Source organism: Salvelinus fontinalis, chromosome 19 (genome assembly GCF_029448725.1).
Source record: "Salvelinus fontinalis isolate EN_2023a chromosome 19, ASM2944872v1, whole genome shotgun sequence".
Lineage (NCBI taxonomy): Eukaryota > Metazoa > Chordata > Actinopteri > Salmoniformes > Salmonidae > Salvelinus > Salvelinus fontinalis.
This window is the reverse complement of record NC_074683.1, coordinates 15158861-15178455: the sequence shown is the minus strand read 5'-3', so window position 1 is coordinate 15178455 and position 19595 is coordinate 15158861. Positions and strand designations below refer to the sequence as shown.

The 19595-nt window shown below is 44.1% G+C and overlaps 1 protein-coding gene across 3 annotated transcripts in view; it reads left to right on the top strand.

Annotated features, from left to right (window-relative positions):
- The window catches only part of LOC129816431 (LIM domain only protein 7-like), a 102866-nt gene extending 90653 nt beyond the window's left edge, over window positions 1–12213 (top strand). For 2 of the 3 annotated variants that reach the window (XM_055870917.1, XM_055870919.1), the window contains 10 exons: window positions 43–135; window positions 222–598; window positions 3100–3156; window positions 5083–5138; window positions 6611–6769; window positions 7070–7256; window positions 7704–8054; window positions 10117–10225; window positions 11057–11159; window positions 11391–12213. In XM_055870917.1, coding sequence (XP_055726892.1) covers window positions 43–135; window positions 222–598; window positions 3100–3156; window positions 5083–5138; window positions 6611–6769; window positions 7070–7256; window positions 7704–8054; window positions 10117–10225; window positions 11057–11159; window positions 11391–11413 — 1515 coding nt within the window. In that variant the 3' untranslated portion in view covers window positions 11414–12213. The remainder of the gene's footprint in view (window positions 1–42; window positions 136–221; window positions 599–3099; window positions 3157–5082; window positions 5139–6610; window positions 6770–7069; window positions 7257–7703; window positions 8055–10116; window positions 10226–11056; window positions 11160–11390) is intronic. The other variant, XM_055870918.1, reaches the window with a different exon arrangement.
- Window positions 12214–19595: the final 7382 nt, after the last annotated feature.

Below are 19595 nucleotides of genomic sequence, written 5' to 3'. Positions count from 1 at the left end.
ACCAAAGCTCCAGAGAAACTGTGTGTGTGTGTTTGTAAACAGGAAAAATACAGTCGTGACCAGGAGAAACTGGATGAGGAGTGGCGTCGGGCCCAGCAGGATGCTGTGACTGACGGGGGCAGACACCACCAAGAAGTGAGGAACCAAAACATCATTTTCTGGTAGTAAACTGAGGCACAAACTCTGACTTTGGCTTTATCCCTTTACTGTCTATTCCTCAGGAGCCGAGCAGCAAGAGTATCAGCCTACTCTGCCCTCTCCGCCAGCCCATCCCGCCCTGGGAGGACCAGGAGGAAGAGAGGAGGAGGAGGAGGGAAGAGGAGGAGGCACAGCGAAGACAGGAGGAAGAGAAGAGGAGAATGGAGGAAGAGCAGCGATGCCAGGAGGAGAGGATGAGAACGGAGGAGCGAGATCTACTGCATCTTCAGAAGGAGAGGAAGAGGGAGAAGCAAAAGGAGGAGGAGAGGAGACAGAGGAAAGAGGAGGAGCTGAGATGGCAAAGGAGGAAGGAGGAAGAGAGGGAGGAGGAGAGGAGGCACCAAGAGGCTGCTAATCAACAACACATGGAGAATGCCAGAATGCAGGAACAGAAGCAATGGTTAATAATAATAATATTTTCTTCAAAGGGAAATTTCACCCAAATTACAAAATTACATATTGGTTTCCTTAAGCAGTCTATAGACAAGGTATCACATCAATCTATGCTTTGGTTTAGTTTCCCTGGCACTGCTTTCAAATGCTAACGTTTTAGCATTTATGGCACAAATCCAATGCATGTCATGGGACCTATATTGTACATCATGCCCAAATTATCCTAAAGTATTTGAAATTGATTATGTAGATAAACAAAGCAACTTTTAGATGATGGTCCACCTTCCATTTCAATGCATTTTTATTTTGATCTTCTGTATACATAACAGGAATTATTTTTATTTTCACCCAGATTTTTTTGTTTAGATGTTTACAGTGATAGAGAATTGCAATAATATCGTATTTTTTCTTTTCCATAATTCCTCCTTCCCATCCCACCCAGTTAATTTCTTGAAGAATATTTGCGTGCAGTCCAAATACACAGTGAACAAAAATATAAACGCAACATACAATCATTTCAAAGATCTTACAGTTCATATAAGAAAATCTGTTAGTTGAAAGAAATTAATTAGGCCCTAATCTATGGATTTTACATGACTGGGAATACAGATATGCATCTGTTGGTCACAAATACCTTAAAAAAAATAATGAAGTAGGTGGCGTGGATCAGAAAACCAGTCAGTCTCTGGTGTGACCACCATCATGCAGCGTGACACAGCTCCTTCGCATAGAGTTAATCAGGCTGTTGATTGTGGCCTGTGGAATGTTGTCCCAGTCTTCTTCAATGGCTGTGTGAAGTTGCTGGATATTGGTGGGAACTGGAACACGCTGTCGATCCAAACATGCTCAATGGGTACGTGTCTGTTGAGTATGCAGGCCATGGAAGAATTGGGCCATTTTCAGCTTCCAATTTTCAGTACCGATCTTTGCAACATTGGGCCGTGCATTATCATGCTGAAACATGAGGTAATGGCGGCGGATGAATGGCACGACAATGGGCCTCAGGATCATGTCACAGTATCTCTGTGCATTCAAATTGCCATCAATAAAATGCAATTGTATTCGTTGTGCTTAACTTGTGCTTAACTTATGCCCATACCATAAACCCACCGACACTATAGGGCACTGTTCACAACAACAATGACATCAGCAAACCGCTGACCCACACGACGCCATACACGCTGTCTGCCATCTGCCCGGTACAGTTGAAACTGAGATTCATCTGTGAAGAACACACTTCTCCAGCGTGCCATTGGCCGTCGAAGGTGAGCTTTTTCTCACTGAAGTCAGTTACAACGGCAAACTGCAGTCAGGTCAAGACCCTGAGTACGACAGACACCCAGATGAGTTTCCCTGAGACGGTTTCTGACAGTTTGTGTGGTCAGCATGCCAAGTGCATGCTCCCTCAATATTTGAGACATCTGTGGCATTGTGTTGTGTAGCAAAACTGCACATTTTAGAGGGGTGTTGTCCCCAGCACAAGGTGCACTTGTGTAATGATCATGCTGTTTAATCAGCTTATCGATATGCCACACCTGTCAGGTGGATGGATTAATTTAGCAAAGGAGAAATGCTCACTAACAGGAATGTAAACAAATTGTTCAGCTCACTTTACATGTTGCATTTTATTTTTGTTCAGTATATATATTTTTATGGTAGTGGAAGAAGGAGAAATTGGCAAATCTAGAGTTCAAGCTGAGTTAAGTACTTTCAGCAAGCACACTAATAAAGAGAAGTATGCCAGATAACAGCAGTGGTCTTGCTGAAGCAAGTACACTAATAAATAAATAAATAAAAAATATCAAAAGAAACAAAATACCATTTCCATCGTCTTACATGTACAGTTTTAAACTAAATGTAAGGATTAGAAAATAAAGAAAAAGAGAAAAATAAGAAAAATGAAGGCAAAGATATCAACAATACCGTATACTATAGCAACTGCAAAATATATTTTTTTTACTTGATTCTGTTCAATGGCTTCTTTGTTTGTAAATCATAGTTTCAAATGTTTGAGGATCTAGTGCCTGCCTTATGCTAGTTACCATCTTATAGAGCCAAGGTTTTATTTACATTTATTATACACTACATGACCAATTTAATGTACTAATTTGATGGTGTGTCCACATACTTTTGTATATATAGTGTATATTTTTTATTCTAGCCCGTCGATCTTGACTTTTGTCATTACAGCAATTATCTTAAAGTGCTTTTAATGCTTTGAGATTTGTGTGTGTAAAATCTGTGCTTTAATCTTCAAAGTCTTATTGTAAACATTATCATTGCATCATTGCATTTTTTTGCCTGCACTATTGTCTACTTTACATTGAGTAGTAACCTCAAACTCCCACTAATGGTCTTCCTGTGTTTTGTTCTCTCTCTTTGTCCGTCTGTCCATGTCTGTCTGTCTCTGTACCCCCTCTCTCCGTTTCTGTCTGTATCCCCTATCCCGTATCTATATTCTCTCTGCTACTGCTGTAACCCCGTAACCCTTTCTCTGCTGGATGGCAGGGTGAGGGACTCCCGTGGCTATGCCAAGGTCCAGCCTGAGATATCAATGGCAGACAGGTCAGTGTGTGTATGCCAAGGTCCAGCCTAGACATCCGTTGTGTGTGTGTGAGTCAGACCAGGGTGAGAATATTCGAAAAACCTTTCAAATACTTTGAGCGTTTGCTTCAGTCTGCCTTGAGAGCCAGATGGGAAATAGGCGGGGTCTGCAGATTTTGGACTGTTCCAATGGTGTATTAAAGCCAGTCAAGCTCAAACCTGCGCAGATCAAGTTTTTGATAGGATTTTTCAAGTGTTTGAAACCCAGGCCTATTGTGCATGTGTGCATGCATTAGAATGGCCATGGCTTTTCCTCCGTCGCAAACAGACAAACACACAGTATGACTGTGGGTATTCCACTAAACTTAACTGTTTCCATAAAATCTAGCCTTTTATGAACACATTTCGTGCAATTCTACGTCATTTTACATGACTGGAGACGAGCATAATATTTTTTTGGTGCAACACCAGAGCATGTGAGCTGAGTGGATTGGGGCGTCCCACGTGCTTCATTTGGCGCAGTGGGTCAACACTCCAAAAAAAGTTGGCTCCCATTTCCCACTCCATCTCATTCATCTCCAATTTCCATCTCCAATTTCACTCTGGTGCCGCTCAAGCATGAGCTCTGGGAATGCTCTACCCAGCATAGTTCGGTTCCTTTATCACCATCCTTTTAATTAGGCCTATTAGGCATCTTTAGCCTATCATATTTAGCCTACCTCGCCACTAGTAATGCGCAGAGATGTTATGAGTCGACCAAGAAGGAATTGGGTGACAAATCATGTATAGTAGCCTATCATTTCATCTGTTAAACAGGTAGGCCTCCCTCCCTGTTTCTTAATAGGCTCCAACACAAAGCCCTATTGTTGTTAGTTAAATTAAAATGAAAATTGTTTAAATTAAATTTGGCCTTCTGGAGTTCAGCCTACTTTCAGCACACGTGTGCTGTCCATCTCCGATTGATTGTTACTCCTGAAGTGCCACCGTAGGCTACACAGCACAACATGTTTTACATCAGCCAGAGCAGGCCAGCCAGAGCTCATGTTTGGGATAGCCGATCCACTACAGTGTGCATGCAGTGTAGCCTCATTTTATTTACACCAGCAGTGCAAAAACTCGGGCAGGAAGTACATTTTCTTAAAAATGTAACTTTGCGCTGTGCTTCTCGAGCATGTATTTCTTATAGTCCAGGCTTATAGCCTATAGTATTAATTTTTTTAACCTTTATTTAACTAGGCAAGTCAGTTAAGAACAAATTCTTATTTACAATGACAGCCTAGGAACAGTGGGTTAACTGCCTTTTTCAGGGGCAGAATGACAGATTTTTACTTTGTCAGCTCAGGGATTCGATCTAGCAACCTTTCGGTTACTGGCCCAACTCTCTAACCACTAGGCTACCTGCCGCCCCATGTATGCTATGGATCATTTGATTGAGACCACAGGCGCACCTGATATTGCGCGTTCAGCAAAAAATCAGGGATGAAGGGCAACATTGACCAATATTGAAATGTAATCGATTATAAATTACTTCACCCTCCCCTGGACAAAAATAAATAAATACTAAACCCTCCGACTGACTAAAATTGAAAAAACATGGCCTTCCCACATTTTTCTCTGGGTCCCAGTTCTGAAAATGTTGAGCGTTCCCTTACTAGCAAGTACAAGGCATGCGTCAGCCTATAACTAATACAGTATATTCTAAGAGTCAATACTTAACCATGTCCCCATTAACCTGGGCCGTGTCTTAAATGGCACCCTATTCCCAATATAGTGCATTACTTTTGACCAGAGCCATATGGACCCTGTCAAATGTAGTGCACTACAGTATGTAGGGAATAGGGTACCATTTAATCTGTACAAATTAATCTGTTTTCCAGTGTACATTGATTTGAGAGATAATTAATATTACTGATCATTTGCAAATGATGTGTTTTTTGTGTCTTGCAGGGCAAAGTCCAAATCTGCTCCAGAGCTAGACGACGTGGAGAAACCAGAGACTAAAAGTCAGTGGGGATTAATTAGAATAATGTATTATTATTTATGTCCTCATCTATGTCTTCATCAATATTCATTCATCCTTATTGACAGGAGGCATGGATCACCTTCGGTGGAAGTTGAACCACACATTATTTAGCTGCTCACATTAGCAAGGGAAGCTGGTGTCGTGTGTGTGTGTGTGTGTGCGCCTGCCGTGGCACTAGCGTGCGTTTGGCAATTCATGGGTTGCACTTTTTCATTGTGTTGAACGTTCGTTCTCTTGAACATTCTCAATGGGTGCTGATGAAGATTTCATCTAAAGTGCATTATGGAAACACAATGCCATTTCAAAAGGAGGAAAATAATTAGTAGGAACGTCTTGTCATTCTTTTTATATCACCAGATTGACTTTAGGTGCAGTATAACTTTAGCTAGCTTAGATTGAGGGGACAGCACTGCATTTTTGAAAACTGTTCTAGCAAATGGCAACATTGCCATCTCTCTAAAGTAAATTAGAAAATAAAGTTGTCCTACTAATTATTTGCCTACTTTAGCAATATCATATTTCCATGCCACTATAGTATAATTTAGATGAAACAGTCATTAGCCTCCATTCAGAATGACTGGGCATCAGTCATCAGTCGGTCACCAATATGTACGGTGTCCAATCAAAAACAGATCTTTTGAACAATTGGTAAATAATATAATTGTGCAGATACTCCTCTCAGAAAACCAATGGTCCAAACCTCATGTCTCTATCATAATCCATTCAAAAGTTATTGGAATTTTTACCCTTGTAGGATGGCCAAAATTAGTGTGATTTAAAGGAGGCCAGAGGGGAAAGAATTGTTAATATTTTGGAAAATAGCATTGTGTCAGCTAGGCAGGATGCTGTGCAAGAATTAAGGCTAACTGACAGGCTCACCTTTTAACTAGTCATCTTTCTTATCGAATCCGGAAGGTCTTAAAACCAGAGAGGTAATATAGATAGTTCTGGGGACGCTTAATGTGAAATTCCTGTTGTTTTCCAAAGATTGCGCCACTGAGCGTACCGCAAGCTTTTCATTTTCAAAGCTTTTTAAATGTATTCAGTTTGTGTTAATTTGGCTTTTTGCAACCAGCGGAAACAACATTGCAGACAACCACCACGACATTTAAAATCGCTGCGAGAAAGCGGCATAAGCACTTTCAACAGAGCTCTGTGCTTATTATTGTATTAGGTTACGAAATCTGACTTTTTGGATGTAATGTTAATGATATGTTAGAAAGACCCCACTGAACATGAAGAACCATATTTGGCATCGCACGTTTTCATCAAACCTACAATATGGCTGCAGTGACTGTAGAATGTTCATCACAAAGGCAACAGTGCGACTCTATGAATAGAAGTCAGTGAGTGTCATCTGTATCTGTAGAGGCTGTACCCAGACACTTTTAGCCAAGCTAGTGGTTTGTGTCTGTGCCACTGTGTAAGTGAGTGTGAACACACTGTGCCCAGGCTGGTACAGCCGCTCGGGGGGCATGGCCCAGAAGTTACTGGAGGAGGAGTTGAGACGTAAAGCAGACAAAAAGGCCCAGAGTCTTCAGGCCGTGTCCGAGCTGGAGTTGGAGAGGAGAAACATCCTGAATGCCATGCGATACAGAGAACCAGAAAGAGGTGTGGTTCACGGACTTTGCCGTTCCTCGACCGCTCCTGACCACTCCTGTCTAATCAATGCAGAACCCAATCAATTAAGCAACCCAGTTCAGCCGATCAATCGAGTTTGGCATGCAGAGTCAGACACTTCCAGATTTTACAAACTGTCTTGATCATGAATCACTGGTCGTATTGTTGTTTCCTGATTGTTTGATTCCTGACCGATGGATAAATCATAAGCTCTCATCTCCTGACTCCTTCCTCTCCCATTGGCTCTCATCTTTATTTACTGACTCCCTCTCCTCTCTCATTGGTCCACAGTGACTAGCAGCGGTGGGCTGGACGAGGCATCGTGGAGGAATGGCCAGCAGAGCCTGTCCCAGGCAGAGTTAGAGAGGCAGCAGATCCTGCAGGAGATGAAGAAGAAGACCCAACTGACCACAGACAAAAGCTGGATCCGCCAGCACACTACCACCAGCAAGGACCCCACTGCCAGCCTCATCAGCAGGTGCTCGACAGTGGCTCCGCTGGCCTGGGGGTGTGGGGGTGGTGGATCAGTACAGTACACTGTGTGTGTTGAATGATAGATAGGGTTAAGCCAGCCTCACTGGCCCCATCAGAAGGTATACTCTAGCAGGGGCTCTCCTGGGGCTCCGCTGGCCTATGGTACGCTGTCCGTATTAGGATAGCGCCACATGACTCTGAAACATCTTCCATGGATTTGTGACTTGTACCAACTGTGTCCATATAACCGACAATAAAAAATGGAGTAAAAGTTTTTTTAGTTACTTTAAAGTTTTGGGCTCGAGCCTTGGATGCCAGTCTGTTTTCTGTTTTCAGAGGAGTCAATATCAAAATAGTTGGCTAAGTAAGAAACATATTGGCCTGTCCTATTCAGGATATTTGGGTGCTTACGCTAACCCACTAACATCCACTAATGTGTTCAACTTTTCAGAGGTGAGTCTCTGGACAACCTGGACACTGCGCACAGCTCTTCTTGGCACTCATCGTGGTCAACCTCGTCCATCCCCAACTACAGCAGGCCTTACTCAGAGCTTTCCGGCCTCAACACCACATCCTTCTACGGTGATGGTGGCTACAGCGGTGGTGGCTACAGCGGCAGCAGGGTTGGTGGTCGTCCCGGCTCAGCCACCCTGCCCTCCTCCCTCTCCATGAGCTCCCTCAGAGGGGCCGGGGGGAGCAACCCGTCTTCCTGGTCCCAATGCTCGCCATCGCCATCTTCCTCCCCCACTCCTTCTCCTGGCCTCGAACCCGAGTCACGCCAATCCTCGCAGCAACGCAGCAGGTAAAACATCCAATGTCCAATCACATGGCAGAATACTGCTTACCAAAATAACTGAGTAGGTAGATTTGCTATCAATCACTGATACAGTGTCAGATATTGGAAATAAAAGTCTGATTCTAGATCTGGGGTTAACGGGTAACACCAATTTTCGAGAATCTCTTATACAATGGCTTAAAGTTATGAAAGTAAGTCCAGGTGTAAAATAGTAAATAATGACTACTTCTCAGAAAGTATTAAACTGTCAGGAGGAGTAAAACAAGGTTGTCCACTATCGGCATATCTATTTATTATGGCCATCGAAATGTTAGCTGTTAAAATCAGATCCAACAATAATATCAAGGGTTTAGAAATCCAGGGCTTAAAAACAAAGGTGTCACCTTGACAATTCCTGTTTTCTTTTAAATCTGCAATTTGGATCCCTGCACAGCCTCATAGAGGATCTCGATCATTTTTCTAACCTCTGGATTACAACCAAATGATTACGTGTTGGATCGCTAAAAAATACAACTTTTACATTATCGTGTAGTTGACCAATAAAATGGTCTGACTGTGAACTGGACATACTTTTACATTATCGTGTAGTTTACCAATAAAATGGTCTGACTGTGAACTGGACATACTCGGTATTCATATCCCGAAATAAATAAATGATCTCACTACAATACATTTTTATAAAAAGTTACCATGGAAAGGACAGTACATGTCTATTCGTGAAAAAATATATGCAAATGTCTGCTCTATCCAAAATTACAACCAACTGATTACAGCATTACCACAAAACGAGATGAGGCAAGTGTAAGGGGGAGAAGGTAAGGAACTTGTCTGTCGGCCCTGCATTAAAGACCAAAATTGGTTAAAGAAAATTGTAATAAATAAAAAGTTATGCCAACTTCTTTTAAGGACAAAAAAAATTACAGCTGTGCCATACAGGTTACAAAATAGTTGAATAGATGTGCGATGTACCGCTTCCATGTCACATTGTTTATGAACTAATACACAAAACACCTGATTCAAGACTTAGTTTTTCAATTAAAATTAAAATAAAAAACATTTTGTGACCAATATAATGTTATACAGTGCATTCGGAAAGTATTCAGACTCCTTGACATTTTCCACATTTTGTTACGTTACAGCCTTATTCTAAGATTTATTAAATAGTTTTTTTCCCCTAACAACCTATGCACAATAACCCATCATGACAATGCAAAAAAACGTTTTTTTAGACAGTTTTAACAAAAAATAAAAAATAAAATATTGCATTTACATACAGTTGAAGTTGGAAGTTTACATACACCTTAGCCAAATACATTTAAACTCAGTTTTTCACAATTCCTGACATTTAATCCTAAGAAAAATTCCCTGTCTTTGGTCAGTTAGGATCATCACTTTATTTTAAGAATGTGAAATGTCAGAATAATAGTAGAGAGAATTTATTTATTTCAGATTTATTTCAGCTTTTATTTCTTTCATCACATTCCCAGTGGGTCAGAAGTTTACATACACTCAACTGGTATTTGGTAGCATTGCCTTTACATTGTTTAACTTGGGTCAAATGTTTTGGGTAGCCTTCCACAAGCTTCCCACAATAAGTTGGGTGAATTTTGGCCCATTCCTCCTGACAGAGATGGTGTAACTGAGTCAGGTTTGTATGCCTCCTTGCCCGTACATGCTTTTTCAGTTCTGCCCACAAATGTTCTATAGGATTGAGGTCAGGGCTTTGTGAGGGCCAATCCAATACCTTGACTTTGTTGTCCTTAAGCCATTTTGCCACAACTTTGGAAGTGTGCTTGGGGTCATTGTCCATTTGCGACCAAGCTTTAACTTCCTGACTGAACTCTTGAGATGTTGCTTCAATATATCCACATAATTTTCCTGCCTCATGATGCTATCTATTTTGTAAAGCGCACCAGTCCGTCCTGCAGCAAAGCACCCCCACAACATGATACTGTGGATAAGAGCGTCTGCTAAATGACTAAAATGTAAATGTAATCTCGGTTATCCAGTCTGTGTGTGTGTTCTGGGTTCTCCAGTCTAGTCATGGTTCTGTGATCTGTAATCTCAGGTCAGTGAGTGGCAAGAAAATCTGTACGTTCTGTGAGACAGCGCTGGGCAAGGGAGCCGCCATGATCATCGAGTCCCTGGGACTCTGTTATCATTTGACCTGTTTCAAGGTGAGAGTTCAAATTTCAAGACCAGACCTCCCTGAACTGGAGACTGAGGTCGTGATTGATCCATTACAGAGACTAAACCTGCCTTGTCATCTCAGTACTAACCTGATCAACAGAATGAGGCTGTCCTACTAACCTGATCAACAGAATGAGGCTGTCCTAATATGGATACCATGACCCTGATCAACGTCTTACTAACCTAAAACGCATGAAGGGATCACAACCTGGCCCGATCCTGTATAACGGCACATAAAAAACCAAGGAAACAGAAGTCCAAAGCGGATCGTAACTTCCAATGATATTGACTGGAGTAATGTTTCCACTAACTTTTCAGTTAATTGAAAAATACACTATCTTCCAAATTCCCTAAGCTATATAAATTGCTACAGAAATGGCACATTGTTTTCATGGTTTTCTGAATGTGTCATGAAATCTGACTGCATTTGTTCTAAACCACACTAATCAATCCTTCACCTTACTATTTCCTAACACCAACACACTTCATTTTTTATGAATTCATCCGGGGGCTTCTGACATCACAACAAGCTTCCAAAAGTCCCTACATGTATGCTTGGGCTTGAACTCACAGTTTCACTCATCTCAATGGTTTCTCTGTCTGGCTGTCAGTCAAGTGTCAGGTGTTTCTCATTGGCTCTGTCTATCTGGTTGTGGCTCCGCGGGTATATGTCTTACTGCTCTCCCATTGGCTGCTCCTTCTGTGTCTGTGCAACTCGTCTTTCCTCCAGAGGGCAACTGTCCTCTCAACTCCCCATCTGAGAGTGAGGGATCTGGCCTAGCCCTCATTGACCGTTCCCCTCTCTCCCTACCTTCCAGTGCATTGACTGTAAGTGCGACCTGGGAGGATCAGAGGCCGGCGCTGAGGTCAGAATACGGAACCGACAGCTCTACTGTAACTCCTGCTACATGCGATTCAAAAGTGAGTTTGACTTCAGCTGGGTACCAGTTGAAAAGTGCGGCAACAAGATTGTAAAACTCCATAGTCATATTTGACCAGTGTTGCCAATAGTAACAAGGTTCCTGTTACTATGTGTTCTGTTGTGTCAGTTATATTATGTTTAGTTGTGTCGTTTAGTGATATGCTGCGTTTGTGTTATCGAATAGTATCATTTGGTATTGTGTTATAACCTCTATATTCTTTCCCCTCTAGCTGGACAGCCAACCTCCATGTGACATCGCTGTACTACAGCAGATTGAGGAAGAGACCATTCTTGACAACAACCCATGAACACTGCAATCACGACAACAAGCCGTAACACTTTGCTAGATGACAACTTTAGATGTATTCAATGTATATTATGATTCTGCAAAAAGCCCTTTTTCTTCAATGAACTACTATCTTATTATTTCGTATTACTGTATCCATGAGAGGGTGAGATTGAGAAAAAAAAGTTAACATGTTTTTTTCAAAGTATTATTATTATTGCCGATTGCTTGTACACATTTTGAGGGATGTGCATGCACCTGCAGGTTTGAGAGTTTTACCTGGAAATAGGGTTGGAAAATTCTGAAAACTTTCCAAAAGTTCCCAGGTTTTTCAGAAATCCCAGATGGAGGGTTTGGGGAATTTTGCAAACCTAGCTGGAAATAATACTGGAAATTGATGTTGGTGTTGTCCATAAGGTTATTGATCCTGATTACTTCATATTTCAGAAACGGAAGAGTTTCGTGCTAGGCTGAGGGAAGCCTGCATTTTCTTCTCCTTTGGGGTTCCATTTCACCTGTGCCTTTTTTGTTTGTGATGGTGGGAAGATTATTTAGATTTAAATGGATTCAAAAGATATTAAAAAACGGGCATGGTTGGTTAGAGAGAGTGAGCAATTAATGGGGAGTTGTTGTTCTTTCTCATTAATAGAGTGAATCTTATACATTTGAGATGTTAAGATAATTTTTGCCAGAGAAAAAATATATAATATATGGGATTGAGGCAAATGTTGTTCAATAACATTTGTAAATAAAAATTGTGATCCAGACTCGGACTTCGTCTTTTTTAATAGCAGGTAACTGTATTTTGTCATTCTATTTTGTACCATAATAATTATGACAGTCTCTTGCTGTCTATTAGTGCTGAGTGATTATCCAAAAAGTAATTTATTTTTATGTTTTTAAACAACTCATTTAAACAACTCATTCCATTTTTGTAACGGCATTCCTCCTCCTCTTCATCTTCGGAAGAAGAGGAGTATTGAGGGAACCAAGGCGCAGCGAAGTTTGAACACATATTTATTTAACAAAGACACGAACTTGTATAAACTAACAAAACAACAAAACGGTGTAGACAGACCTATACGACGAACTTACATAAAACAAGAAGAACGCACGAATAGGACAATAGACTACACAAACCGAACAAACCGTAACAGTCCCGTATGGTGCAAACAATTACACAGACACGGAAGACAATCACCCACAACGAACACTGTGACAACGCCTACCTAAATATGACTCTTAATTAGAGGAACGCCAAACACCTGCCTCTAATTAAGAGCCATACCAGGCAACCCAAAACCAACACAGAAACAGAAAACATAGAATGCCCACCCAACCTCACGTCCTGACCAACTAACACACATAACAAACTAACATAAATAGGTCAGGAACGTGACATAACCCCCCCCATAAGGTGCGAACTCTGGGCGCACCAGCACAAAATCTAGGGGAGGGTCTGGGTGGGCATCTAACCACGGTGGTGGCTCAGGCTCCGGGCGAGGTCCCCACCCCACCATAGTCAATCCCAACCTCCATCTACCCCTAAAAATGTCCACCCATATCCCACAAAATCCTCCTTGTAACATCCATGACAGGGACAGCACCGGGACAGAGGAATAAATCAAGACAGAGGGATAGATAAGAATAAAGAGGTAGATCAAGATAGAGAGGGAGATCATAATAGAGGGGCAACTCCGGACTGAAAGGCAGCTCCGGACAGAGAGACAGCTCTGGACTGAGGGGCAGTTCTGGGTATATAGCCATTTCTGGCTGAAGGGCAGCTCCTGGCTGACTGACGAATCTGGACGCTCATGGCAGGCTGACGGCTCTCGACGCTCATGGCTGGCTGACGGCTCTCGACGCTCATGGCAGGCTGACGGCTCTCGACGCTCATGGCAGGTTGACGGCTCTCGACGCTCATGGCAGGCTGACGGCTCTGGACGCTCATGGCAGGCTGACGGCTCTCGACGCTCATGGCAGGCTGACGGCTCTCGACGCTCATGGCTGGCTGACGGCTCTCGACGCTCATGGCAGGCTGACGGCTCTCGACGCTCATGGCTGGCTGGCGGCTCTGGCAGATCCTGTCTAGTTGGCGGCTCTGGCAGATCCTGTCTAGTTGGCGGCTCTGGCAGATCCTGTCTGGTTGGCGGCTCTGGCAGATCCTGTCTGGTTGGCGGCTCTGGCAGATCCTGTCTGACGGGCGGCTCTAGCGGCTCCTGTCTGGCGGGCGGCTCTAGCGGCTCCTGTCTGGCGGACGGCTCTGTAGGCTCATGGCAGACGGGCGGCTTTGCAGGCTCATGGCAGACGGGCGGCTTTGCAGGCTCATTGCAGACGGATGGCTCAGACGGCGCTGGGGAGACGGATGGCTCAGATGGCGCTGGGGAGACGGATGGCTCAGATGGCGCTGGTGAGACGGATGGCTCAGATGGCGCTGGTGAGACGGATGGCTCTGGCCGGATAAGGCGCACTGTAGACCTGGTGCGTGGTGCCGGAACTGGAGGCACCGGGCTAAGGACACGCACCTTCATACTAGTGCGGGGAGCAGGGACAGGGCACACTGTACTCTCAAAGCCCACTCTATACCTGGTGCGTGGTACCGGCACTGGTGACACCGGGCTGAGGACAAGCACATTAGGATTAGTAGGGGGAGAAGAAACAGTGTGTACAGGGCTCTGGATACGCACAGGAGGCTTAGTGCGTGGTGCCGGAACTGGAGGCACCGAACTGGATACACGCACTACAGGGAGAGTGCGTGGAGGAGGAACAGGGCTCAGGAGACGCACTGGTAGCCTAGTGCGTAGTGTAGGCACTGTAGGTACTAGGCTGGGGCGGGGAGGTGGCGCCGGAAATACCGGACCGTGGAGGCGTACTGGCTCTCTTGAGCATTGAGCCTGCCCAACCTTACCTGGTTGAATGCTCCCGGTTGCCCGACCAGTGCGGGGAGGTGGAATAACCCGCACCAGGCTATGTAGGCGAACCGGGGAAACCATGCGTAAGGCAGATGCCATGTATGCCGGCCCGAGGAGACGCACTGGAGACCAGACGCGTTGAGCTGGCCTCATGACACCTGGCTCAATGCCCAATCTAGCCCTACCAGTGCGGGGAGGTGGAATAACCCGCACTGGGCTATGCACTCGTACAGGAGACACCGTGCGCTCTACTGCGTAACACGGCGCCTGCCCGTACTCCCGCTCTCCACGGTAAGCCTGGGAAGTGGGCGCAGGTCTCCTACCTGCCCTTGGCCCACTACCTCTTATCCCCCCCCCAAGAAATTTTTGGGTGTTACTCACGGGCTTTTTGGGCTTCCGTGCAAGACGCGTTCCCTCATAACTCCGGTTCCTCTCTCCGGTAGCCTCTGCTCTCCTCAGTGCCTCCAGCTGTTCCCATTGGAGGCGATCCCTACCAGCCAGGATCTCCTCCCATGTGTAGCAACCTTTCCCGTCCAATATATCGTCCCAAGTCCATTCCTCCTTCTTTTCCTGTCCCTTACTCCGTTTACTCCACTGCTTGGTTCTGGAGATTTGGTGGGTGATTCTGTAACGGCATTCCTCCTCCTCTTCATCTTCGGAAGAGGAGGAGTATTGAGGGAACCAAGGCGCAGCGAAGTTTGAACACATATTTATTTAACAAAGACACGAACTTGTATAAACTAACAAAACAACAAAACGGTGTAGACAGACCTATACGACGAACTTACATAAAACAAGAAGAACGCACGAATAGGACAATAGACTACACAAACCGAACAAACCGTAACAGTCCCGTATGGTGCAAACAATTACACAGACACGGAAGACAATCACCCACAACGAACACTGTGACAACGCCTACCTAAATATGACTCTTAATTAGAGGAACGCCAAACACCTGCCTCTAATTAAGAGCCATACCAGGCAACCCAAAACCAACACAGAAACAGAAAACATAGAATGCCCACCCAACCTCACGTCCTGACCAACTAACACACATAACAAACTAACATAAATAGGTCAGGAACGTGACAATTCTTTAACAATTGCGCCAACAGTTGTTGCCTTCTCACCAAGCGGCTTGCCTATTGTCCTGTAGCCCATCCCAGCCTTGTGCAGGTCTACAATTTTATCCCTGATGTCCTTACACAGCTCTCTGGTCTTGGCCATTGTGGAGAGGTTGGAGTCTGTTTGATTGAGTGTGTGGACAGGTGTCTTTTATACAGGTAACGAGTTCAAACAGGTGCAGTTAATACAGGTAATGAGTGGAGAACAGGAGGGCTTCTTAAAGAAAAACTAACAGGTCTGTGAGAGCTGGAATTCTTACTGGTTGGTAGGTGATAAAATACTTGTCATGCAATAAAATGCAAATTAATTACTTAAAAATCATACAATTTGATTTTCTGGATTTTTGTTTTAGATTCCATCTCACAGTTGAAGTGTACCTATGATAAAAATTACAGACCTCTACATGCTTTGTAAGTAGGAAAACCTGCAAAATCGGCAGTGTATCAAATACTTCTTCTCCCCACTGTAGGTCTGTAGCAGTTTGGGTCTTGAGTGTCACCCCCTTTTAATATTTCCAATCTTTGGGAATCTCAGATGATACGAAAGAGAGGTTGAACAGGCTAGTAATAGGGGTTGCAACAATTTCGGCAGATAATTTTAGAAAGAGAGGGTCCAGATTGTCTAGCCCGGCTGATTTGTAGGGGTTCAGTTTTTGCAGCTCTTTCAGAACATCAGCTATCTGGATTTGGAAATGGAAATGGTGGGGGCTTTGGCGGGTTGCTGTGGAGGGTGCCGGGCAGTTGACCGGGGTAGGGGTAGCCAGGTGGAAAGCATGGCCAGCTGTAGAGAAATGCTTATTGAAATTCTCAATTATAGTGGATTTATCGGTGGTGACAGTGTTTCCTAGCCTCAGAGCAGTGGGCAGCTGGGAGGAGGTGCTCTTACTCTCCATGGACTTTACAGTGTCCCAGAACTTTTTTGAGTTAGTACTACAGGATGTACATTTCTGTTTGAAAAAGCTAGCCTTAGCTTTCCTAACTGCCTGTGTATATTTGTTCCTAACTTCCCTGATAAGTTGCATATCACGGGGGCTATTCGATGCTAATGCAGAACGCCACAGGATGTTTTTGTGCTGGTCAAGGGCAAACAGGTCTGGAGTGAACCAAGGACTATATCTATTCCTAGTTCTAATTTTTTTGAATGGGGCATGCTAATTTAAGATGGTGAGGAAAGCACTTTTAAAGAATAGCCAGGTATCATCTACTGACGGGAGGAGGTCAATGTCATTCCAGGATACCCCGGCCAGGTCGATTAGAAAGGTGAACGAGGATGGCGGATAGGGAAAGAACTGAGAGACCATGGCTTGTCTATTCCAATCACAACGATGCAGCCTTCTGTTTTTTCCACAAACTTTTTTCACATGAGTGCAAATCTGCGCTGGTCAGGGATGGAACCAGGGCCTGGAAGAGTCTGTGCCACCTTCTCAGCTCGAATGAGAAGTCACATGACCACCTAGATAGTTTCCAGAGGTAGATGGAGCTGGAGATCAGGTTTGTGTCCAAGCAAACTATCGATGCCCAAGCCCAATGGGCTATTGACAGAGAGACTCTCCAGGCTCATAGCCCTGATACGTAATGGCCACCCAGAACATTGCGTTTCGTTGGACCAACGACAGGCTGAACGAGCCAAATAATGTGAACTTTATGAAGTTTGTGGAAATGCTGGGTATCTTTGATGGAATCATGAAGGAGCATGTAAGGAGAGTGCATTCTGTCACGTCTGCTCCCGCTACTTTGTGATGTTTGTAACTCCTATAACGAGTGAAAAGATGACCGGAGAAATATAACAGGCTAAACTAACGCTTGGAACAGGAGAGGGTCGGTGTCTTCCACGCGCGTTACGCAGCAAGAAAAGACTTGCTAGCTAAAGGTTTTTTTCATTTGTAGGGCCTGTGAACGAGCAATCGAGCCCGTTGGAATCGTCATCACGTAAAGGCATCCAGGGGAAGACGTAAGAAGTGTCCGTATAGTCATAGCAACGACAGTGCTCTTTTAAATGACTTCAGAAAAGTGGCCAACGTTTCTCAAATCTGACTCCATGTCAGGGAAATTGCTGTAGAATGGGCTCTGTTCCACTTAGAGACAAAATTTCAACTCCTATAGAAACTATAGACTGTTTTCTATCCAATAATAATAATAATATGCATATTGTACGATCAAGGATTTTGTGGGAAGCCGTTTAAAAAATTAGCCACATTAGCATAAATAGTCTAAACAGCGCCCCCATCCCCAACAGGTTAATAAAAGGACAAGATCTTCAGGCAAAGAATATAAATCCACCACATCCAAAATAAAGCCAAGAGGCACAAAATGGATATCCTCCAAAATACAAAGAAACAGCAGGGAAAAACAAACCTCAAAAGACTACTCAAAAATACACAAGAACTAAACCAGAGAACCTCTGGAAAATCCAATAAGAGAACTATATGTTTCACACAAAAAGGCTTGGGCTGGGTGCTAACATACAAACACTGAGCAAAGAACTGAGGAAGACACAGGGTTTAAATACTAACAAGGGAACGACACACAGGTGCAAACAATAAAAGAGCAAGGAAAAAACAAAAGGTTCAAAAAAGGTGCAATGGGGACATCTAGTGACAAAAACCCGAACAGTCCTGGCCAAAACCTGACAGCATTCCAAAGAAACACTTGTACACTACCTCGGTAAAAGAATCCAGAATTAAATCATTGATATGTTGGCATAAGAGATCCAGCAGACAGTGTGTAGTGAGCTAAAAGCAGGCAAATATTTTTCTATAATTTTGGACTGCACACTAGACAAGAGCAAAACAGAGCAGATGACCGTGGTGGTGCATTTTGTTTCAACCGAGGATGATGGGTCAGTGTTCACGAGAGAGCACTTCCTGGAGTTGTGAACTGCTTGACGCAATGGGGCAGGCATGACTGAGTTGCTCATCTCAAAACTACAGAAACATGGCATTGCTCATCATGGACATGAGAGGGTGAATATGCCAACAGGGCGAATATGGGGGGGAGGCACAGCGAAGTTTAAAAGAGAGTGCAGGATATCAATACGAGGGCCTTTTTGTGCCATGTAGCGCGCACTCGCTGAACCTGGTTCTCTCTGATGCAGCATCGTGTTGCTTGGAGGTTTGCTCTTTGAGTTTTTTAGCACCTGAGTTTTTTAAATCCAAGAGATTTATACATTTTTATCCGGATCTACACACTGCTGGGACGTGCTGAAAGATCATGTAAAAGATGAAACCCCTCAGGGCCACGAGATGGGAGAGCCGGGTGGGGCTGTGAAACCCGTGCGTTACCAACCCGGGGAGATATATGATGCCCTGTTGTCGATCGCCACCTACACCAAGCTCACAGGCAGCTGTGGTGCTAAAACAAGGTTGGAGACAAACAGCATTGCTGCCAAGATGAACAACTTTGGCTTCGTGTGCACAGTGGTAGTTTGGTATGAAATCTTGTTTGAAGTGAACATCACCTGTCATAGTTTGCAGGCATTGAGTTTTAACCTTTCACTAGCTCAATTGAACTCAACCAGGGTATTCCTCCAAGACTACCGCTCCGATGCAGCTTTCGCTGGCGCATTAGCAAGCGCAAAAATGTTGGCAGAGGAGACGGGTATTGTGCCCTGTTTCCCAGTGCAGCCCACTGTTCATCCCAGGAAGAAAATAGTCTATTTGGCTGCGAGGGAGAGGATGAGCCTGTGACTGACCCTCAGCAGAAATTCCTTGTATATTTCTTTAATCAGATTCTTGATTCTGCTATCCAGTTCATCAACAAGTGCTTTACTCAGCTTGAGGAGCACAGCAGAGTTTTCAGCATCCTGTACAACATCCGCACCATCAAGGACATGGACAACGCAGCACATACCAGGGACTGCGCAACACTGGAGAGGGCCTGTTACATACGAGGATTCCAAGGACGTCGACGCAAAAGATCTGTGTCATGAGCTCAAAGTCTTGAGCAGGAGACTGGACAGTGAGGCAAAACCACTCGACGCACTGGAGTACATATCCAAGCACCAAATGGCCTCCTTGTATCCCAATGCCTTTGTTGCCCTGAGAGTTCTTCTCACGCTCCTGGTGACAGTGGCGAGTGGAGAGCGCACATTCTCCAAGCTCAAACTCAATC